At 46.8% G+C, this 23,821-nt stretch overlaps 1 protein-coding gene across 5 annotated transcripts in view; it reads left to right on the top strand.

The window, feature by feature from the left end:
* Positions 1-23,821, top strand: part of RUSC2 (RUN and SH3 domain containing 2) — a 51,328-nt gene that overhangs the window by 26,779 nt on the left and 728 nt on the right. Inside the window, exons 1-11 of one of the 5 annotated variants that reach the window (XM_081151260.1) lie at positions 4,167-4,625; positions 11,420-13,510; positions 18,093-18,719; positions 18,960-19,145; positions 19,309-19,449; positions 20,843-20,919; positions 21,133-21,307; positions 21,397-21,502; positions 22,211-22,257; positions 22,715-23,537; positions 23,631-23,768. In XM_081151260.1, the coding sequence (XP_081007386.1) occupies positions 11,488-13,510; positions 18,093-18,719; positions 18,960-19,145; positions 19,309-19,449; positions 20,843-20,919; positions 21,133-21,307; positions 21,397-21,502; positions 22,211-22,257; positions 22,715-23,537; positions 23,631-23,768 (4,343 nt within the window). In that variant the 5' untranslated portion in view covers positions 4,167-4,625; positions 11,420-11,487. Of the gene's footprint in view, positions 1-4,166; positions 4,626-11,419; positions 13,511-18,092; positions 18,720-18,959; positions 19,146-19,308; positions 19,450-20,842; positions 20,920-21,132; positions 21,308-21,396; positions 21,503-22,210; positions 22,258-22,714; positions 23,538-23,630; positions 23,769-23,821 lie in introns of those variants that run through there. The other 4 variants (XM_081151259.1, XM_081151261.1, XM_081151263.1 and 1 more) reach the window with 4 other exon arrangements.

The following is a 23,821-nucleotide window of genomic DNA, read 5'->3' as shown; positions in this document are numbered from 1 at the left end:
TTAATATCCTTGAGCCTCAAAGTTCTCACCCATAAAATAGAGATAATAGTACTTAGCTTAGAGAGTGGCTGTATGGATTAAATGAGATAATGTAAAAAAGTGCTTAGCCTAATAGCTGGAATATAGTAAAAGCACAATAAATTATTAGATCAATGCCTAAAACGTTTGGAAGGAAGACTCAGCATGACTTGGTGATTGTTTGAATGTGAAGAGAGAGTCCAGATGACTCAACATTTTTAAGCTTGTGTTACTAGTAGTCCAAAGAAAGCTAATTTCAAGTAGAAAAATCAATTTGGCTTTAAGGTGTGTTGATTTTGAGGTAATAGTAAGAAGTATCTAATAGACTATTGGAGATTTGATTCTGAAAGTTCAGGAAGAATGTAAGATTTGTAAATCAACAGCATAATGGAAAGGGCTAAACCTTTCTCAGGTTGAAGACTCAGTTCTGAGCCTTCTTGTAAATCTACATTTAAATATGAGCCAGGTATTGTTTTATTAAACAATGAAGAAAGAATGATCTAAGAAGTAGAACGAGGAGGACTGGTAGTGTAGAAGCCAAAGGGAGGGAAAGGTTTCAATAGGAGAGGATGGCTAAGTGTCAGACAATTCAAATAGTATAAGTTCAAAAATTATAGCTGCTTTAGACAGTTTAAGTATTACAGGAAGACAGACTTCTGGTGCTTAAGGAGTGGTTAAGGAAAAAGAAGTTAACATAGTCCATTTTTAAAAGAATTTTGGTGTTGAAAACAAAAGAAGGGGGAGTTGTCTGAGGTTCCTGGGTTGACATGCCAGTGATGGCTAAGATAAAAGACAAAGTGATTGCGCCATTTTAAAATTCTCCCAGCAGTGTATGAGGGGTCCAATTTTTCTGCCTCATCATCAACACTTGTTATTGTCGGTCTTTTTTATTTTAGTCAGTCTAGTAGGGTAAAGTGGTATCTCATTTTAGTTTTGGTTTGCACTTCCTTAATAACTAATGATGTTGAAATCCTTTTAATGTGCTATTGACCATTTGTATGTTTTCTTTGGAGAAATGCCTATTCAGATCCTTTGCCCATATTTTAATTGGGTTATATGTCTTTTTATTGTTGAATTATAAGAATTTATAATATATTATGGATAGAAGTCCTTTATCAGATATGTGATTTGCAAATATTTTCTCCCATTTTGTGGGTCGTGTTTTCACTATCTTGATTATGTCCTTTGACACACAAAAGTTTTCAATTGTTGTGTGTTTTTTTTAATGAACGAGGCACTGTTTTATTCTTGCTTAAGACTGAAAGCTTTTTATTTATTTATTTTTTATTTTCTTTTTAAAATATATCTTTACTGATTTCAGAGAGAGGAAAGGAGAGGGAGAGAGAGAGATAGAAACATCAATGATGAGAGAATCATTGATCAAGCCCACAACCAGGCATGTGCCCTGACCAGGAACTGAACTCTGAATCGCCTGGATCCTAGATCGAGGCTCAACGGCTGAGCCACGCCGGGCCGGGCAGTTTTAAATTATTTTGAAGTTCACCTTACTATGGTTTATTGCCTAAGAATGTGTTGCCTAACTCAAGGTCATGAAGAGTTACTCTTTTTTTCCCTAAGCTTTCTTTTTGATTGTTTTGACTCTCAGTATGATTTTATTTTCGTTTCAAGTGTACAGCATAGTGCTTCAACATTTATATAATTTATGAAGTGATCCTCCAATATTTAATGATACTTTTTTTTTAATAGACCTTTTTTGTCTTTTTACAAGAACAGCAGGGGTCTTTGCTTCAAGCCTTTTGAGTCAGATCTACCCACCACACACTCATTTACACTCAAGGAATGTCTCTTTTTGGACTACTCTCACTGAATAAGACTAACCACCTCCTGTATGGCAAGCACTGTGCTAGGTTTTATGGGAAACGCAAAATAAAAATTATGCTGTCCTATGCACTGAATATTGGAGATACAAAGGTGAATATAACTTAGAGTGTGCAGTCTAGAAGAGGCATTAAGGAAGAATGCAAAAATAAAAGAAAATGACCGTGTCAAGTGAGAAATGACTTACTTGGTCCTTAAACCTATCACAGACTGATGTTAGAATCCTATAATGATCCCCTGGTTTTTGTGGGATTTTTTTCTTGTCTGTAAAATAACAATCTGCAGCCATGGGTTCAGAAGACAGAGAGATCATTTCTGGCTCTGGGGTGATCAGTGAAGATTTGATGGAGGAGTTGATCTGGGTCTTGTAGGTATTGGGTAATTCTGACTACAGCTAAGTATAATAGGCAGGAGAATCTGAACAAAGTGGAAATGAGCTTAGGAAACAGGTTTGAGGGACTACATGATGGGGTATGGGAAATAAGGTTGGGTAGAAAAGTAGAGAACCAAGACTGAGGACTTTGAAAGCCAAAGTGAGGAGTTTGAACTTGATTCTCTGAGTAATGAGAAACCATTAAAAGGGCAGGAGGAACGACATATTGAAGAAAGAAAGTGCTTTAGAGAGATGAATCTGGCAGTACTAGAAGGTAAATTGCAGGTGAGAAGACTAGTTAAGAGGCAGTTGAGGTTTATAACATGACAGTATTTGTATTTTGTTTCTAGCCAGAAAATAATTTGATCTTTCATCAGAAGCCCTATAGATCAATAGCAGGTGGACAGTAGGTGACTGTGGTCTGTGACATGGTGAAGTAAGCCAAGAGCTGCAAGTACGAGAGCTACCGCCTCCTCTATAGGCCACTGGAAACATTCATAAGCAGTGGCTCTCCAGTGTGGTGCATGGCTTAGCCTCACACACATTTCAGGGACAAAGACCCTGGGCCCAGAGCTCTTCTAATAAGAAGCTAGAACTCCATGAACTTGGTCATGGAAATTGACTTTGCCCTAATCTACAGCTGCTTCTTCAAACCCCTTTGAGGTCTGTATCAGTTGGGGAGAGGGAAACACCGTGACACCATTTCTACTCCTTTACTTTCCCTGCAAGGATCACGAATGGTTTTATGAACAGCAGCCTCCCTCTTTTCTCCCCTTCCTCGTTTCCTGCTTTGTAGGATCAAGGGTCCATGGCTCTTCAAACAAATCTAGGTTGGAGATGGGTTTGGGCATTTTAGCCACTTCTGTTCTCTGTACAATTCAGCTCAGCTCAGCATATCATCAGTGGGCACATGAGTCTCATAGGGAATAGAAGAAGAAGGGGAAAGACGCTCTCTCTCTTCTGTATCCTGTGTGGTAGCTGCTCTGTTCCTGGCCAGAGGACCCAAGCCTTCTTTCTAGGCACCTGAAATCCAACAGCTTGGCCATTGAGTCCAGATAGTCAACACTGGAAGGAGCCCTATGCAGGGCTAGTGCTTAGGGGCCAAGCCCAGCTTGAGACCATCTCTATGTTTAAGGGTGGCAGCAGGGGGCAGTGGCATGAAGTAGACAGAGACATGCTGCTACTTACTGTACAAATGGATCTGGCTGTGGCTTCTCTGCTATTTACTGATTCCCACAAAACTGGCCCAGAACTTGAGGAGGGTGAAGGAGGGAAGGGGTAGAGGGTTCCGTAGGTCTATAGGCAGAAAATATTTTTTTTCTGACCTAGAGGAGACCACTTCCTTTCCTTAGCCTTCCTTTCTCTAGAAAATAGGCCTCCCACTCCCTCTGCCTGCCCAAATGGATTCTGCCTCCCCACAGACCCAGCTGGACTCTACTCAGCTCTGACCAAAAACTGATATAAGTGACAGGGGAAGGTTCTACTCCATTAACAGTAGCAAACCCTCTGAAGATCCAGGGAACTGAATTGGACCTTGTGTTAGGAAAGGGGCCTGCAGCCAACTTGGTCCTAAGGCTCACTACCACCCTGTGTATAGAAGCCTGCCTATGGCTCAGTCTCTTTGCTGAGACAGACCCCATCTCTCTGAAGAGGCACGCCCTGAAAGCCTAGTGCTAAGTCTAGCCAGGCACCCATAAAGACCCAACTTGGTGTCACTGCTGGTCCTTGCAGCCTCCCCTCAGGGCTGCAAGAACCCCGTCCCAGGCCGGCTGCTCCACCCCGAGGCTAGTCTGGAATCCCAGTGAAAGGAAAAAGCTGGAAAACAAGAAGTCATTCAGAGTGGGCAAAAAGAGGAGGGAGAGGTTTCTGGCTATGATCTAAAAGGAGGGGCCTAAGGAAGGAAGGAAACTCTAAGCCTCTGCCCAGACTATTTCCTGAGACTCTTAAGGACAAGAGAGGTGCTGGGTCCAGTGCTCTCCCTAATTTCCTTTGCTTGAAAGTTCTCATCTTCCAGCACTGACTGCCCTCGGAGGCCGTCTCCTTTCTCTACCCTCCCGCTCCCCTAGGCTGAAGGCCCTGGGGACCGCCGGGGGGAGGCTGAGCGCGGTGCGGCGGCCGAGCCCGATCCTCTCCCCCCCCCCCCCCCAGCAGCAACGTCACCGCAGCAGCGGCGGCTGCAGCGGCGGCAGCAGGGATATTGGGGCTGGGATTGCGCAGCCTCCGTGCATTAGCAACGATGCCATTGTATTAGCAGAAATCAGATCTTAGGAAATCGGCCTAGTCCCCCGTGTGTGGCCCCGTGGAACAGTGCCTCAGCTGGAGCTGTCACGGTGGAGCTTGGTCGGAGAGCGAAAGGAACAGAGCTCCGGGGTTCAGCGCCAGGCTCCTTCCAGAGGTATGGCTCGGCCGAGCTGGGGGAGGGGCCGGCACGGACGCTAGGGTAACCGCTCAGCACCATTTGGGCCCTAGCTTCTGAGGGTTAGCTTTGCCTTTCCTAAAAAGAGAGCGCGAGCGTGAGAGCAAACGTTAGACAAGCTCATCCATGCATATATTTTGGCTCTGGTGCAGGGATGGATAAAAGCAGAAGCTTGGGCTAATGCTTTCCCCCCACACCAAGAAGTGGAAGAGCCCCTCCTTCCTTTCTGGGCATTTCTAATGAAGCTGCTATAGTGTGGGTCAGGGTGGCGGGGGATCTGATCTAGAAACAAAGGCTTAATGGGAGGAGACACCATCAAAGCCACTGTAAGTTTATGATGGAGAACAAGCAGGGATCTGGGGGCTTTCAAGAGGAAGGGCTGGGAGCATGCTGCCCGTCCTTCCCCTCCACATATACATACATGCACATACACGCACATACCGTGTCTTCTGGCATTGTGGGAGCCACCACACTGCAGGTAAGGGTGGAGTAAGAAACAATGTTGACCAAGAGGCTCCACAGTGTAGGGGGCACGAGGGGTGGCAGTCACTGTAATGCCTAGGGCGCCTGACCTGTTATAATCAGTCTTCTTATACAGACTTAAATTTCTAACAGGAAGAGCCCTAAGCATAAGCTGGTATTCCTGAATTCACCCTCCTGCTCTCTTCCCTCTAGTGCCACCCAGGAGAGGACTCTGGCAGGAAAAAGGTTATGGGTCATACTGAGGCTCCTTCTGGGACCCCAGGTCAAGGTCAGGTTGCTGGAGAGCAGTTGAGTGCCACTGTCTCCCCACCCTCCTTCAGGGGGCCGAGAAAAGAGGCAAGGGGCTCTATTGCCTGGCAGGAGAAAAACGCTAGTGACCAAAGACAGGGGAAACCTGTCTTTGAAGTTTAGGAACATTTTCCTGCCCAGAGTTACCCTATTGCTGAGCAGATAGAAAGAAGTCCTTAAATTCCCATTTCCTTTGACCACCTTGGTGGAGGAGTCAAAGACATATGCTAATAGGAATCAGTAGTTCCACTTCGTCATGCAAATATATGGCTAAGGAATATACTGGGAAGTTGTAGGAAGGTGTTAGTTCCCAGGAAGCACTGAGGAATGTGAACTACAGAGCAGGGGGAAGGGTTTGGGGGACTGTGACTGGGGCAGGGACGTGAGGGCAAGAGGACATGGGAACAAGGGCAAGAGGTGGGCTTGGAGAGTGTTATTAGAGCATGGGGCAGTAACAGGAAAGGTTCAGTAGGATCAGAGTAGTGGGTAAATGCAAATTATGTAAGAGTCTGAAAAGAGCTCTTCCACCTTCTTGTTTTCTCTTCACCTTTATTAGAGCTCATGGGCCACAGTATTAAACTTGTCTTGTTATGGAACAAACAAGTCACTCCCAGGAAAGAAGTCAAAGAGATGTGCTCTCGATAAATGTGCTCTGTGGTGTTTGAAATCAAGTCACCTGCACAATATATTCTCATTACATTCTTAACTGATCAAGAAAAAAGGTCAAAAGTTAGGATTCCTGAGTTCCATCTTAATTCTGTCATTTATTCACTGAGTGATCCTAGGCAAGTCATCTTTTTTTCTGAGTGTAGATTTCCTTCTTTTTTAAAATGAAAGTGGTTCTGTCTACTTTGGTGACTTGTGAGGATCAGTGAGATAACATACATAAAAATGTGCCTGTGAAAGTTTGAGCAGGGGGCAGGGCATGAGTACAACATCTCATGAGATGCCTACAGGACTTCAGCTTAGTTAGCTGAACTAGAGTTGTCCGTGGAGGAATGATTGGCAGGTATTTCCCTTGGTTGTTTGGAGATCAGGAAGGAATAAGACCCCTGGAGATACAAAAATATAAAATACAATGAAATCAACTAGTGAAAGACCTTTATACTTAGAATAGGATTTGATACAACCTAAATGAAAAGTTAAAACTGTACAGCTTTTAGGGGGGAAATCAGGAAATTTTGTTATGGTCTTGGGATTGGCGAAGATTTCTTAGATAGGACATAGAAAGCTTTAACCTTAAAAGAAAAAAAAGATAAATGGAACTTCATAAAATTAAAAACTTCTATTAGTTTAAAAAAAAACAACCATTAAGAAAAATAAATAGGCAAATCCACAGGGTGAGAGAAAATACTCTTAAGACATACATCTGCCCTAGCCAGCTTGGTTCAGTGGTTAGAGCAACGGTGTGCAGGCTGAAGGGTCCCAAGTTCAATTCCGGCCAAGGGCATGTACCTGGGTTGCAGGCTCAAGCCCCAGCCCCAGCCCCAGTCTAGGCACGTGCAGGAGGCAACCAATCAATGTGTCTCTCTCAAATCGATGTTCTCTCTCTCTCTGCCTTCCACTCTCTCTGAAAAAGCAATGGAAAAAATATCCTCGGGTGAAGATACAAAAAAAAAAAAAAGACATGTATCTGACAGAAGACTTAAATCCAAAATTAATTTTTAAAAATTCCTAAACTCAATTTTAAAAAAAGACAAGTCAATTTTTAACTGGGTAAAAATAGGAGTCAACAAATAACCAAGCACCTACTGCGTTCCAAGCACCACGTGTAGGTGCTAGGGACAGAGAGTTGACTATAGCATAGTTTTTGACCTCAAGGAACTGTACTCTAGTGTGGGGGACAGATATGTAAACATGACATTATAATACAACTGTCACATGACATTATAATACAACTGCTATTTTCACTTAATATTTTGTGAACATTTTCTCAAGTCATTAGTCATATTGACGCAGCATTTTAATGATACTCTGTTTTGTACATTTTTAAATTGACTATTATTGGAATTTTAGGGTGTCAGCTCCCTCCAGCCAAAGGTTGTTCATCACCTTCCATATCCATTTGTTCCTTACCTTGGTTGAGAGGATCAGCTTTCTCTCTAGACTCTGTATGTCACTATGTTTTTTCATTTGAATGCATGTATGACCCAGTAATAGTTTAATGTGTCAGAATCCTAAATTCTTATGTGTGTATACTTGTGAATGCGTCTTGAAAATGGTGGTTAAAGGGGGGGAAGTATTCATTGCAGATCAAGTGGTGGCTGTAGCCCATAGGTACTCTCAAAATTACTGCTATATGTATAAGAAAGTTCTCTATGCTCCTTTTAGTTCAGACCTTGGATTATGGCCTGGATTCTAGGGAAACCTAGTACCGTATATAAGGGGAAACCCCCTCCCTAACCCCTGAACTGTGGTATCTGTGGTGTTTAAAGGAAAAAAACTGTTTAAAATATGTACATAATCGATATTTATTATATACAAATTAGAAAATACAGATGAAACAAAAGAATAAAATTTAAAATAATCCAAAATCACTCAACAGAGATAAGCATTGTTAACATTTGTTGCATGTGCTTTTGAGTTTTCTTCATGCATGCAACTATGGTCTGAATGTTTGTGTCCCCCAAAATTCAGATGTTGAATCCTAACCCCCAAAGGTAATTGAGAGTAAGAGGGGGGCCTTTGGGAGGTCATGGGGGCACAGCCTTCATGAATGGGATTAGTGCCCTTATAAAGCAGGCTCCAGAGAGATCCCTTGTCTCTTACACCCTGTGAGGACACATCAAGAAAATGCCAGCCATGTACCAGAAAGAGGACTTTCATGAGAACGCAACCATGCTCTTGATCTTGGACTTGATCTTGATCCAGAACTGTGAGAAATAAATGTTGCCTTTTATAAGCCACCCAGTCTGAGGTACTTTGCTATAGCAGCCTGAACTGACTAAGACAGATATAGACATTTATTTACAAAAATGGTGTCAGACTGTATGTACTGTTTGTAATCTGCTATTTTCACTTAATATTTTGTGAACATTTTCTCAAGTCATTAATCATATTAACACAGCATTTTAATGATACTCTGTTTTGTACATTTTTAAATTGACTATTATTGGAATTTTAGGGTGTTTCCAACTTTCTGTTATCTTTGTGCCATATGTATTTGCGCCCCAAGTTTTCTCCACAAAGGAATACAAGAGATAGGAGGAATGAAGAGAAAATTATCTCATGTACCTCAAAGCAAAACTTTCCAAAAATCCACTTTATCTCTCTCTACAAAAGCCCACACTTTAAGGAGGCTGCTCCTCCTTTTCCTCGTTCTCACTTTGTCTCTGCAAATGCTCAGTATCCTCCACCGCTCAACTCTGGTTCCCTTCCTCACCTCTCCTTCCCTCTTCCCATAAGCACTAATCCTTTTTTCCCATTTAAAAAAATGTTTTAAATAACAGATTTATTAAGTTATCATTTATATGCCATAAAATTCACCCTTTTATAAAATTGAGATAAGACATACCATAAAATTCTGTAGTTTTGATTTTATTCACAGACTTGCGTAACCATCACCCCTGTCTAATTTCAGAACATTTGCATCACCCCCAAAAGAACCTCCATACTCATCTGCAGTCACTCCCCATCCCAGTATCTCAGTCCCTGGCAATCACTAATTTGCATTCTGTTTCTGTCGATTTGCCTATTCTGGACGTTTCGTGTAAGTGGACTCATATGACATCATACAAAGAAGCTTTTTATGACTGCCTTCTTTCACTTACCATTTTGAGGTTCGTTCATGTTGTGGCATGTATTAGTATTTCATTCTTTTTATTGCTAAATAATATGCTGTTACATGGATATACCACATTATGTTTATCCGTTCATCAGTTGATGGACATTTGTATTGTTCCTGCTTTTTTGGCTACTATGCATAGTGCTGCTATGAGTATTTGTATACAAGCTTTTGTTCCATGTTTTCATTTCTCTTGGGTATATACCTAGGAGTAGAATTGCTGGCTCATATTGTAACTTTACCTGTTTTCTCATTTGCCACTTGTATTTTTGGTGTCATATCTAAGAAACCATCACCTAATCCAAGATAACGAAGATTTATTCCCACTTCTATATCTCTTAATCTTATAGCTCGGTTTAGCCTCTTTAGTTTCTGCCTTTCTCCATATCTACTCACTACCCCTATCCACACACAAAGGCAAAGAGCGTTCCTCTCAGAAAGGAAGAAGAAAGATGCCAAATACTTGCTTTTGAATTTTAATGTAATTTAACCTAACACATATAGTTATATTTTAATACTGTGCCCCTCACACATGTATTTATTAGCCATTTGAATTTTTTATCTTGTGTATTACCTGTTCATTCCCTTGAGTATGAACTTGCCTAGCTCTTTATTGGACTTTACATGAAGAGCTGTGATCCTATGATCTAAATTAATTAAGTTTTTAAAAATTGATGATATTAAGAGTTCAACTGAATGAGGAAGAACTTAGGCAATAGGGGATTTAGACTCATGGTGGATGAAAGGAAAACGACAGGAATAAAAAAGGAAGGAAGAGAAATGAGTAAATTAGGGGAAATTGGATATGAGGAGTTAGAGCAAGTCAAGACTGGCAGGATCTGAACTTGGTAGCACAGGAGACTAGAACTTGAAGAGGCCATTCTGCCTAGTCTGGCCAGGAGACCAGAGAAGCTCACAATGGCCTCTGTGTACTTGGAGCCAGGAGACCTTGAACAAGAGAGAACTTTACCTTAGCCTATCAGAGGTAAAACTGGGAAGAGAAGACTTTCTAGAGGACCCCCATAGTGAAAGTTCTAGGCTAAAACTGAGCAGAATTTGGATGCTTCAGAAGATCTGTACCCTGAGCTAGATAAATATTAAGACTATATTATGTCTCTTATGTTTGCCAGGCCTTATGTGATGTTGTGCTAGAGTGATAGAAAGGAGATAAAAATAGACCCCACCTCCACTGAGAAGGAAGAGGTTGGCATCAGCCATACCTGCAGTCACTCTAATGGCCCCCTTGGTCTCTGCATTCAAGAAGCTTCAGTGCAGTAGTAGGGAGAGAGGGGGTTCTTAGCCCACAGCCATCAGAGACGGACAAGTATTCTAGGGCTCAGAGGAGGAGGAAGGGGGTCTGAGATGACATAGGGGTCAAATGATAGAGTTTACCTAAAAATACTTTTCTTGCAAAATTATAGCTTATTGCTATGAGGACCTGATACAGAATTTGTGATTTTTCTCCTCATCTGTAAACTTCCGTGCTCTAGCTGTGTCCAAGTCGTCTCTATCCTCTCAGTGCCTAGTACCCCATCAAACATCCTAGTGGTGTTTTCTCAGTTATGTCACTATTCATACTTTTTTTGTACTCGGGATTAGTCATTGTTTACTGCTAAGAACAGGGTCCTTGAAAGAGAAGAAAATGGCCCTTGCCAGTTTGGCTCAGTGGTTAGAGTGTTGGCCCACGGACTGAAGGGTCTCGGGTTCGATTCCAGTCAAGGGCACTTACCTCATACCTCGGTTGCAGGCTCAGTCCCCAGCTCCGGTCAGGGTGTGTGCAGGAGGCAACCAATAGATGTGTCTCTCTCACATCGATGTTTCTCTCTTTCTCTCTCTCCCTTCCACTCTCTCTGAAAAAGCAATGGAAAAAATATCCTCAGGTGAGGATTAAAAAAAAAAAAAAAGAAAGAGAAGAAAATGCTGTCCCTGAGATCCCCAGATCTTCATATGTGGCATTAAAAGGGGCCTGGCTTTTTGTCACAGTGGATGCATGGCAAACTTAAAATGAAGGGGGAACTCAAGAGCTGGACCTGTATGATGCAGAAAGTGTGTTGGGATACCCCTTGTCCTATCCGGCTGTGTTATCAAGCTCCATCTTGACTCTTTGAGTGTTTCCTCCTCTTGGGCTCTTCCCCATCTGAAAATTTTATGAGGAAGGGCATGTCCCGGACTTCCAGGGAAGTGACATTAGCTTCCCTTTCTTTCCCTCTCTCTCCAGGTGCCAAGCTCTCCTAATGAAATGTGTTCTGCCCCATCGGGCTCCGGGGGCAGTGTCTGGTGCTGTTGATGCCCTTGTTCGAACTTTCCAGAATGGATAGTCCCCCAAAGCTGACTGGAGAGACCCTCATCGTCCACCACATCCCCCTGGTACACTGTCAAGTCCCAGACAGGCAGTGCTGTGGGGGGGCAAGTGGGGGTAGTGGGAGCACAAGACCCAACCCCTTCTGCCCACCCGAGCTAGGCATAACCCAGCCTGATCAAGACCTAGGACAAGCTGACTCCCTGCTATACAACAGTCTGCACTCTGCTCCAGGGGGATCTGCACGGTCTGCAGACAGCAACACCAAGAACAGGGGTCGGGATGGAAGAGGCCCTGGGGCCCCTAAACGACATAATCCCTTCTTGCTGCAAGAGGGTGTGGCTGAGCCAGGACTTGGTGACTTATATGATGACAGCACTGGTGATAGTGCCACCCAGCAGTCCTTCCACCTGCATGGAGCTGGCCAGCCCACCTTCCATCTACCCTCTTTCCAGCTGCCACCACCTGGCCCCAGAGTGGGCAAGCCATGGGAGACAACACAGAATCGGGCTGGAGTGGTGGAGGGGCAGGAACAGGAGCCGGTGACCACCTTGGATATCCAGCAGTGCAGCACTAACCACTGCTGCCGGCCAGAGCTGGAAACAGAGACCATGGAGCTGGATGAGTGTGGGGGACCTGGTGGGAGTGGCAGTGGAGGTGGAGCCAGTGATACCTCTGGCTTTTCCTTTGACCAGGAATGGAAGCTCAGTTCAGATGAATCCCCAAGGAACCCTGGCTGCTCAGGCTCAGGACCCCAGCACTGCCACTGCAGTAGCACATCCAGTCAGTCTGAGGCGGCTGACCAGTCCATGGGCTATGTGAGTGACTCCTCCTGCAACAGCTCAGATGGTGTACTGGTCACCTTCAGCACTCTCTACAACAAGATGCATGGCAACTCCCATGCGAACCTCAACTCTGCCCCACAATCTTGCAGCGACTCTTCCTTCTGCAGCCACTCAGACCCTGGCGCCTTTTACCTGGACCTGCAACCCTCCCCAGCTGAGTCTAAGATGTCTTGTGAGTCCCACCACCCTGATAGTGGAGGAAGGGAAGGAGGCTATGGTTGTCCTCATGCCTCATCTCCTGAGCTCGATGCCAACTGCAACTCCTACCGCCCACACTGTGAGCCCTGCCCAGCTGTGGCTGACCTCACAGCCTGCTTCCAGAGCCAGGCCCGTCTTGTTGTGGCCACACAGAATTACTATAAACTTGTCACCTGTGATCTGTCCTCCCAATCATCCCCAAGCCCTGCTGGCTCTTCCATCACCAGCTGCTCTGAGGAACACACCAAGATAAGTCCTGTACCCAGCTCTGGCCCAGACCTTGGCCCTAGCCAGCCCTCTGAGTATTATCTATTCCAGAAGCCAGAAGCCCAACAAGAGGAACAAGTGGGGCCTGTGGAAGCTGCAGCTCCCATAGACCCCACTGTGATTGAGGGGCAAGTATACACTAATACTTCACCCCCCAACTTTGGCACTGGACGTCAGCGCTCTCGAAGCTATGATCGCAGCCTGGAGCATAGCCCCCCTGTCCGCCTGGGCTCGCTGGAACGCATGTTGAGCTGCCCGGTGCGCCTGAGTGAGGGCCCTACAGCTCTGGCTGGGCCTAGCTCCCCACCTAAGCGGGTCACCTCCTTTGCTGAGCTTGCAAAGGTCCGGAAGAAAGCTGCAGGCTCGGGCTCCCCCCCACTTCGAGTGAGCGTTGGGGACTCCTCCCAAGAGTTCTCACCCATTCAAGAAGCCCAACAAGATAGGGCGGGCCCACTAGATGAAGGTACTCACTGTAGCCATAGCTTACCACCCATGCCCTTGGGGCCAGGCATGGACTTAGTTGGCCCAGAACCCTGGTCCACCCAGGTCTATCAGGGCCCCCAGTCCAGTGAGATGTCACCTGCTGTCCTCAGAGCTGCTGGGCAAGGCCCTCTGGCGCAGCTGATGGATCCAGGCCCTGCTCTCCCAGGGAGCCCAGCCAACAGCCATACCCAGAGGGATGCAAGAGCTAGAGCTGACGGTAAGAAACCTAGAGGCTGGAGAATGCCAGGATATTTTCATGGCCTCCTCAGTGATAGGGCCTGCCAACCACCCCATCCATACCACTAGAGGTTCCTCAGCCTAGACCAATCATCTTTCCAGTCCAGGGCATGTCTGACAGTTGTAAAGGGGAGAAGGAGGTTAGAGGATTTAAAATGCGGAGGAAATAAAACAACAGGACTTTGATCTGTGGGGAGAGGAAACACTCAGAAGATTGTGATTCTAAGCCCGGATAACTGGAAAGATGATGGTACATGATTAGGAACTATAAACACAGAATTAGATTTACTGGAAAAGGGATGAGACAAGAGTTCAATTTGGGACATTTAGGAATTTGCAGTGCTTAACAGTTATGTCTAAAAACCGAGGGAGATGTCCAACAAGCAAACCACACTGAGTGTCAGTGAAGTTCATTCTTTGATCAGTGATTGTAGCCACTCTTCAAAGAGCCTGAGAGCTGACACTTGACTTTTAGGCCTCCTAGGCCAACTCTTTCCTTATTTATTTTATACAATTTAAGTAGTGATTTTAAAAAGTCTCTGATAAGTGGGTGCTGATGATAGAGAGATGAGAGGGACAATCTCTGTCCTCAAGGAATTGTGACCAAAGATGGAAAGAGGAAAGTAAAATGCAGCGATGGTGGCGTACAGGACTGGCCTGTGTGAGAGATCTACATCAGACTGAAGTGCCAGAGGAGGACTGCTAACACAGTTTACACTCGAGCATGATCTAGAAGACAATTAGGAATTAGCTTCGTGGAGAATGTAAGAACATTCTAGGCTCATAAAATAGTCTACACAAAATCACAGAGGTGCAGAATAACGATACTTCCTAGAAACTGCAAATAATTGGGTATAGCCATAGTGGGATATGGATGGAACCACTGAAGGATTTTAATCAGGGAAGAGGCCTGTTTGTTTGCTTGTTTGTTTGTTTGTTTATAACAGCTTAGCCTGCTTTTATTTGCATATTAGAAAGATCACTGATTGTTTGGGTGAAAGGTAGATTAGAAAGGACCCCTGGAGGTCAGGAGACTACCACGATGGGAGAGCCATCAGAATAAAAGTGGTAGTTCAAACTGTGAATGGATGAGAGCATCCAGGGAGAATGTATGGAGCTATAAAGGGAACAAGGACAGAGCCCTGGGGATACCATGATTTAAGGGTGAGGAGATCAACCCTCAAAGGAGCCTAAGAAGAATTAGGCAGGAAAATAGAAGGAAAACCAGGAGAGAGTGAAGTCGCAGAACCAAAGGAGAAAGTTTCAAAAAGAGGTTCAGCCAAACTAGTTCTGAAGGGAAATCACAAAGAGTAAGGCTAATAATCCTAAAAGCAACATTCGGGAGCAGTGAGGGTGAAAGCCAGATCTCAGAGGGTGTGGAAGGAAGGGGAAAGGAGACAAAGGGGAATTTGCTGTGCTGTATGTAGCCTTAGATTGGGTCTCTTGGCTTATCAAAGGAAAGGGGTTAAAAACCATAAATAGTATTATTGCTGCCGTTCAGGAGACGTAGTCCAGCAGATTTCACACTCCTTAACACACACAGAGGAGCTGCCCTTGAGGGAGGGGATAGAAGGGGGAGCTCTAGGGAAGATGGGGGTCAGAAACAGCAGGGATTAGCCAGTTCTTTGGAGCCTACTCCCTTAGACTGCAGTGTCTGGTGTGTGTATCTAGACACAGGGGATCCTGCGGCTGGCATTCTGAGGGCAAGAACAATCCTGGTCGGAGATGAAAGGAGAGACATAAAAAGTTTTTTCTATCAGGTAAAACTTTTCATATCGAGATGGTGAGCTGTTCCATAAGTCTCCAGTGACCTACCACAGAGCTCTTCTCTTGATTCTATTAAAAAAAAAAAAAAAAAAAGTTTGTTTTAATCAAAAAGTGCATGACAATTCAATGAAGTCATAAATTATGAAAGAAGCTGAGACCTCTTTGAGATCCTGAGCAGCAGAATCAAGATTCAGAAGGATCTTACCTAATCTGGAAAGAACCAACAAAGCAGGGACCAATGTGAAGTTTGATGTGTGACCTGTGCTTGAGTTATTTGGGATATTTAATTGATTGCAAACTCAGAATGAATCAGCAGTTTTGAAGGGCTATCCAAAGTTAAAATGACTGGATTTATACATAGACTTGAGAAGGGAGGAGTTGATAGTCCCCTCCACCCCTCTGAACCAGTTAGTGTTCACCTGGAAGTTCTGAGCCCTCCATTTTAAGAAGATATTGAGAGACTGGGGTTATGTCACCTACAGAAGAGCAGGCGTGGATGAATGTGGTCTCTGTCTCCAGTTTTCTTTAGGGCTGTCACATAGAAAAGTGCAAAAATCTGCTCTCTATTCCCTGAGAGTAGAACCGAGACCCACTCCCCACAATAGCCCACCCCACACCCTTCCCTCATCTTACTCCTGGGCCTCAAACCCTGTCCCGGGACCTTAGCAGGGAGGATTTGTAAAAACTCTAATTCAAACATTCTTTATATAGGAAGTGTATAATAAAGGGAGGGTTGGGAGGACCTAATCTGACAGCCAGGGGTCAGCTCAGCCTTGCAATTTGACATTGAAATAAATGGAAAGGAGGAAGACATTGCCGGCAGGAAAGGCAGCATCTTGAAGATGGGACTGGTGGGAGGAGGGGTGCGAACGAGAGCGGCAGGCGTGCAACTTTGAGGGCAGAGAAGCCTAATCTGCGGTCAGTGTGGACACCTAGCTGACTGAGAAGATTCGACCTTTTTCTGTGGGCAATAGTGGCCACAGGGGATAAAATAAAATTGGTATTTTAGGAAGCAACTGATAAGAAGATTTTGGATGTGGTGAGGCTAGCCTTAACCAAAGGTTCAGTGGAGATTCATTCATTTAACAAATCTCTGTTCGGTACTTACTATATACAAGGCTGTGTTCTAGGCACTGGGGATACAGCAATGAACAGTTTTAAAAACCCTGGAGCCCTTACAAGAAGTCATAGACAATAAACAAATAAGATCATTTCTGATAGTGAAAAAAATGCTAAAAAGAAAATACAACAAGGTAATGAGATGGAGCGTGACTTGCCAGAGGAGCTGGGGTGGTCAGAGAAGGTCTTACTAAGATGATGTTTGAGCTGATGCCTGAATGATGAGAAAATTTTGGGCCGAAAGAAGAACAGGTGCAAAAGGCTCCGAAATGTTAATGAACTTGGCATGTTAAGGACCGAAGGAAGTATGGCTAGAGTCTAGTGAGCAAGGGAAAATGACAAAGGTTATTCTCTAAGCACTGACGGGATGGCAGGAGGGTCTTGTTTGAAAATGTCCCCTAGAAGTGATTCTGAAACACCTCCCTAATGGGGTTGTGATCACCATCCCCTTGAGACTCACTGAAGTAAATGAATGGGAAAAGATGAGAGACAGGAAAACCTAGCCTGATACCATTTCATGTGTCCATTACCAGTGCAGTGTGGTAAAGAGAACATCCACCTCAAAGTCAGACTCTGGCTTAGGCAGAATTCTAGTTCTGCCACTTCCTAGGTGTGTGACCTTGGGCAAATGACTTAATCTCTGAATTTCCAGTATCTTGCTCTGTCAAGTAAGGATGGAATTTCTGCCTCACATGGTTGTGCTAGTGAGCCACACCTAGGGTTGTAGGCTGTGTGGCTGCTTATAGCATCACCTTGTGTTCATTCAGATATTTACAGTACGCACAGTGTTTCATTAGAAGCACAACCCATGCACAAAGACAGAGTGACAGGAGTTTTGCGTTTAGTTCTGAACCCCATGTTTTGAGGGACACTGACCTGAAGATTGGCTGAAAGAACAGGAGAGGACCACTCTTGGGAAATACATATGTGTGTAGGGGGAGCAGATGTGGACTCTCAGGCTCCAATGCCTGGATCATGAAAGAGTAGGAGTGGGGCCAACAGGTGACACAAGGCTGATTCTGGCTGCAAGTAAAGAAATATTTTATTATGGTTAGATTTGCTCAAGAACGAAATGTGCCGACTTGGATGGGATAGGGGATGCTGAGTGAAAGCTTGAAGTAAATAACATCTTGACCCTGGAGATCTGTGACTCTGACTCCAGGTCTTTGGGCCTTAGAAACAAGAAAACAGTGGTTCTGCCACCCACTGACAGAAATGGAAGTCATCAAGAGAAAGGTGATGAATGAGCTTTTTTAAAATAGCCAATTTTAAATTAAAGCAAAGCCCTAAAGCAAAATGATCAAGAGATCATATGAGGTTGGAGCTAAAACTGTGGATTCAGGAGTCATTGTACTTGAATAACACAGGGAGACTGTGTGAAGTGAGATATAAGCATAGAGCCTTAAGGTATATCCACCTTTGAAGCCAAGAAAATGAAGAGTGGGTGAATGAGATGTTCAGTATCATATAAACAATAGGGAAAGTTTTGCAAAAGAAGGGGCAGAAATTCATATTCCACAAACTTGGATTACTCACACCCTCTTCAATTCCTACAGCCCAGGTCCTGCCCATCTCTTTCCCCTTCCCCGCAAGCATCATCTTTCTGCTTCTGTGCTTCCTCTCATGCGGTTTCAGTATCTGTCCATCTGATTTCTTCTCCATCCATGTTGCTACAGGGGGAGGTGCTGAAAGCCGACCAGTCCTTCGCTACAGCAAGGAGCAGAGGCCAACCACGCTGCCCATCCAGCCCTTCGTGTTCCAGCACCACTTCCCCAAGCAGTTGGCCAAGGCCCGGGCCCTCCACAGCCTTTCCCAGCTCTATAGCCTCTCGGGCTGCAGCCGTGCACAGCAGCCTGCCCCACTGGCTGTCCCCACTGCTCAAGTCCCTGCCTCAGATCCTTTAGGGGAGTCTGAGGCATCCACCAACAGAGGTGCCAGGAAAGCTGGGCCTGAGCCAGAGACCTCACGACCATCACCCCTGGGCAGCTACTCCCCTATCCGGAGTGCTGGCCCCTTTGGGCTCAGCACCGACTCTTCTGACTCTACTTCGTGCTCCCCTCCCCCAGAGCAGGCCACAGCTACAGAAAGCTCACCCCCATGGAGCCTCTCCTGTCCTGCTGTCCAGCCTGCCACCTCCCAGCAGCCCCAGAAGGAGGATCAGAAGATACTGACCTTGGCTGAGTACCGACTCCATGGAACAGGAAGCTTGCCTCCTCTGGGCTCCTGGAGATCTAGCCTCAGTCGAGCAGAGAGCCTGGCCCGGGGAGGTGGTGAAGGCTGCATGGCCTCCAGGCCCAATAACGGTATGAGCTTCACAGCCTGCCCCCAAACACTTTTGACACACACACACACCCTTTGAATGGTTTCTTATACTCCAGCCTGGGGTCAGAGGTTAAAATATTTGCATCTCCTTGCCCAGCATCTGTGGGTAATGTGCACTCACTCCTAACCCTCATGTTTTATATGGGCCCACTGGGAGGATATGAAATGCTGTCTCCTGCTAATTCTTGCCTGTCTCTTCTGCTAATCTGTTCTGCTTTCAGCCAACCACCTATCCCCTCAAGCGCTCAAGTGGCGGGAATACAGGAGGAAGAACCCACTAGGGCCACCTGGTTTGTCAGGGAGCCTAGACCGAAGGCCACAGGAAGCTCGGCTGGCCCGAAGGAACCCCATCTTTGAATTCCCTGGCTCCCTTGGTGCTGCCGGCCACCTGAACTGCCGGCTGAATGGTGTGTGGGCCAGGTCCCCAGTACACCCAGAGCAGCTCTGCCATAGCTGGGAAGGGCTAGAGAAGGCGTCAGTCCTAAAGGAACATGTCTCAGAGGGTAAAAGGCACGTAACTGAGCTGCAACTCTTAGAAAGAAAGTTCTTGAGATTGACTTTTTTTTCCAGGTCAAATAGTGAAGCCATTACAACTGACCTGCCCTGACTTCCAAGATCCCTTTTCCTTGACTGAGAAACCTCCAGCTGAGTTTTGTCTGTCTCCAGATGGCAACTCAGAAGCCATTTCCATTGACCTGCTTCAGAAAAAAGGTGGGTATTACCCTCAGCTCAGGCCAGAAATTCTGTTGTCGCTACCTATTTGTGTCCATTGCCCTGCTGTCTGGCCCTCCAGAATATTTCCCCCTCCGAGAATTCCAAGTGCCAGGAAGGAATTAGAGAGCACAGGCATTGGGGCAAGAAGTCTGTGTACTGTGTACCATGAGTGAGTGCAAGTGAGCAAGGGCCATTTATCAGATGCTTTTTTTTATTATCCTCACCCAAGGATATTTTTTCCATTGCTTTTGCTTTTTAAAGAGAGTGGAAGGGAGAGAAAGAGAAACATCGATGTGAGAGAGACACATCGACTGGTTGCCTCCCATCCGGGACTGGGGATCAAGCCTGCAACCTAGGTATGCTCCCTTGACCGGAATTGAACCCAGGACCCTTCAGTCTGTGGGCCGACACTCTAACCACTAAGCCAAGCCGGCTAGGGCTGTCAGCTGCTTTGGAGTCAGGCTTCAGTCTCTTCTCTCCAGGAGCTGAGTGAGGGAGACTGCATGTCATAGGTAATTGCCCACATGCTCTAATGGAGGAAATTCAACTATTACAGGGCCTAGCAGCTTGAGTAAAGGTGATGGTGACATCTAATAAGATACGGACTGACAAGGAATCACTTTGTTTAGCAAATAAGGGGCCATAAGAGAGAGAGCAGTTTCAGTGAGATGATGGGGAGAAAAAATTGAGGGGCTGAAGGGGAAGGAGCCTATTAAGAGGAAGAAAGAGGAAGCTAAAGTCCCTTTCAGAGGCAGAGTGGGAGATTCAGAGCTTAGGGAGAGGGAAGAACCTTGGGCAAGAAGGAGAACAGCCACCTTCCTCTAAGATGGAAAGGGAGTGAGAGGGGGCAGGCAGGGAGGAGAGATGTAATAGAGTTGTGTCTTTAGGATGGAGAGGAAAGTTGAAGGAATTCATGACGAGTGGCCTCTGCTGTCTGGGTGAAGTAGAACCAAGGGCTTGAGAAGAGGGGTAAAGATTTGGCATGGCAGCTTGAGGGCATAGCTGAAGGTTCCACAAGGCACACTTCAGAGAAGTACCCTTGTCAGTCACCAGTGTGAGTGGCCCTGGACTTTATCCAGCAGTCAGTAGCCTGGTGTCTCAGAGTGGAGAAGACAGAAACATTGATCCAGGATTGGAGTAAGAGGAAAAGGAAGTTAGGACTTTGAGGGTCTTGACAATGGAATAATTGAAATGGGTCCCAGCTGGGAGGTGAAAACAGGAGGGGATTGAGAACTGGCAAAAATAGAAAGTGGCCAGCACCTGGTACCTAGATGAGACCCGTGTGCAGGGACAGAGAGAATGTGTGTATGGAAGCCCTTCCTTCTCCCCCTGAGGACTCAGTCCTAGCTGAGTTGCTCAGGGACCTGTTACATCAAATTCTCCCTTGCAGGGCTGGTGAAAGCTGTTAACACTGCAGTGGACCTCATCGTGGCCCATTTTGGCACAAGCAGGGATCCTGGGGTGAAGGTAGGCAAGAAACTGTGGAGAGCCGAGCTCTATCCTGCTGACCTTCACCTTCCCTGTGCTGCCACCTTCCCGTGCTCTCTTGCAGATATCTAGAACCCAGAGCTGATACTTAGGGATGGGGATCACAACAGAAGCACCATGAGGGCTAAGAGGGTCAAAGAGGACTAGGGTTGGGCTTCAAATGATTCCTGTACTTCCCTACTGCATCCACAGGCAAAGCTGGGGAACAGTTCTGTTAGCCCGAATGTAGGCCACCTGGTTCTGAAGTACTTGTGCCCTGCTGTCCGGGCTGTGCTGGAGGATGGGCTCAAGGCCTTTGTGCTAGATGTCATTATCGGTCAACGTAAGAACATGCCGTGGAGTGTGGTTGAGGCTTCTACACAGCTAGGTAAGTGCTGGGTGCAAGGTAGGGACCCCAGGGTGAATTTAGGGTTCCAGAGATTGAGCATGTGACCTCCAACTCTGACTTCTTCCCAGGCCCATCCACCAAAGTCCTGCACGGCCTCTACAACAAAGTCAGCCAATTCCCAGAGCTCACCAGTCATACCATGCGCTTCAACGCCTTCATCCTCGGCCTGCTCAAGTAAGTGTGTGGTGGTGCAGCAAGATCTGCAAAGCCATATCCCTCTCCCCTGGGCTCTGCTGCCTCTGAGGAAGCACCTCCCTAGACTGAGACAGAAAGGGGGATCTATTGGGTCTGTGGCCCAGGCCCAGGCTCACTTTCTCTCTACCTAGCTGTATACAGCCTCTCAGTAGATCAGTGGTTTCCCACCACACCCACGACCTTCTGGAACTGACACCAACATGGTCTTCTGCTTTTACAAATCCACAATCTGGTTTTTTTGGAAATTAATCCGATTCTCAGTTTCTCTGGCTATTGTAAACCGTGATCCTCTCAATGCCAGCACTGCTTGCAAATCCTGCTTGACCCTAAGTCCACCTTGGGACCCAGGTCATTGTATTCTTCTTTCTCAAGTATGGGCCCAGGTCACCCCCTTTGGCTCTGTACTGTCACTCAGTAGCTGCCCTGACTTCCTGGGTTTTGTGCAAGATGACTCTATTCTAGGAAGAAGTGATTGGTTTGTGAATCACATGTTCACCCCCTCCCTACATCTTTACTGACTTTTCAGAACTATATGACATCAAATGAATGAGGTAGCATCCCTTCCATAGAAGGGAGATGTTCACCTATATTCTGTACTGTGTCTGATCCCTGTGTCTGTCTCCTTTGTACCTTATTATCTGGCTATGTCCACATAAGACTCAACTCTCTTCACCTATCTCCCTACAGCATCCGGTCCCTGGAGTTCTGGTTTAATCACCTCTATAACCACGAAGGTAATGCCCAGAACCCTGCCCTATCTTGCAAGCTCAATATAGGCCAGACCTCACAGGCTCAAAAGAGGGAGGCACAGCTGTCTTTTCAGATGCTACCGTTGGAGAAGAGAACCACACAAGCCTTCATCCTCAAAGCTTGGGCTTCTACCCAGGTCCTTCCCCAGCTTCTACTGTGTTAGAGCCTTGCAGTCAGCAGGATACTCAGGCAGTCTGGAAGTCAGGGTGGCCAGGAAGCCCAGCACCTCTCTCCTTTGGACTCGGGGCTGTCACTTAAGGCTGTGGAGTTAAAGCACTGTACTGCGTCAGGAATCGTCTACACTGTAGTACCTCTAAAAGGCACAGTCCACAGCCTGTGCAGCATGGTGCAGTGGCTCTGCCCAGGATGCCTGTCAAAGGCCCACCCCAGGCCAGGCTCTGTTTGCCTGTGTGGCTCAGTCCCTCTCTCTTTCTCCCCTAGATATCATCCAGACCCACTACCAGCCGTGGGGCTTCTTGAGTGCAGCGCATACCGTGTGCCCTGGCCTCTTTGAGGAGCTGCTGCTGCTGCTGCAGCCCCTGGCCCTGCTGCCCTTCAGCCTTGACTTGCTCTTCCAGCACCGGCTGCTGCAAAGTGGGCAGCAGCAGCGGCAGCACAAGGAACTGCTGCGTGTGTCCCAGGACCTACTGCTGTCCGCCCACTCAACGCTGCAGTTGGCTCGGGCCCGGGGCCAGGAGGGCCCTGGAGACATGGACAACACAGCCCATGGGGAACGGGTGAAAGGTGTGGGCGCACCAGAAGGTGGAGAAGATGAGGAGGAGGAAGAGGAGGAAGAAGAGGTGGCAGAGGCAGCCTCTTCGGGCTCAGGGCGTGGCAGAGCCCGAAGTGGGCAGGCTGGCTGGTGGTACCAGCTCATGCAGAGCTCCCAGGTCTACATTGATGGCTCCACTGAGGGTTCTAGGTTCCCCCGTGGTGGCAACAATAGCTGCAGTGGCAGCAGCAGTGAGAAAAAAAGGGGGGCAGGAGGTGGGGGGCCACCCCCCCGAGAGGGAGTAGTGGAGGGAGCTGAGGCCTGTCCTGCCTCTGAAGAGACCTTTGGCCAGGACAGGGCCTGGCCCTTCTGGATGGGGAGCCCCCCTGATTCTGTGCTGGCTGAGCTGAGACACAGCCGGGAGAGAGAGGGGTCTACTGCCCCCCCAGCAGAAAGTGAGGAAGGAGCCTCCGGGCCTTCACCTGGGGGCATCAAGTGGGGACACCTCTTTGGGTCCCGAAAGGCTCAGCGCGAGGTCCGGCCCACAAACAGGTGAGAGGCAGCCCATGGTGTAGACAGAGGGAGTGGGGAAGCCTGATCCAAGCCAGGGCACAGACAGACAGAGCCCCGACTGCTATCCCCTAGGCTACCCTCCGACTGGCTGAGTCTGGACAAGTCCGTGTTCCAACTAGTGGCGCAGACAGTAGGTGTCCGCAGGGAACCAGAGCCCAAGGAGAGCATGCAGGAGCCACATTCTCCAGCCCTGCCCTCCAAGCCTCCGTGGTGAGCCCTGGGAGACTGAAGGGCTGGGGGCTGAGTTTGGTTTTGGGTGGCAT

The sequence above is a fragment of the Miniopterus schreibersii genome (assembly GCF_964146895.1).
Source record: "Miniopterus schreibersii genome assembly, chromosome: 11".
Taxonomy (NCBI): Eukaryota; Metazoa; Chordata; class Mammalia; order Chiroptera; family Miniopteridae; genus Miniopterus; species Miniopterus schreibersii.
The sequence above is the reverse complement of the archived record's forward strand: the minus strand, read 5'-3'. Positions and strand labels throughout refer to the sequence as shown.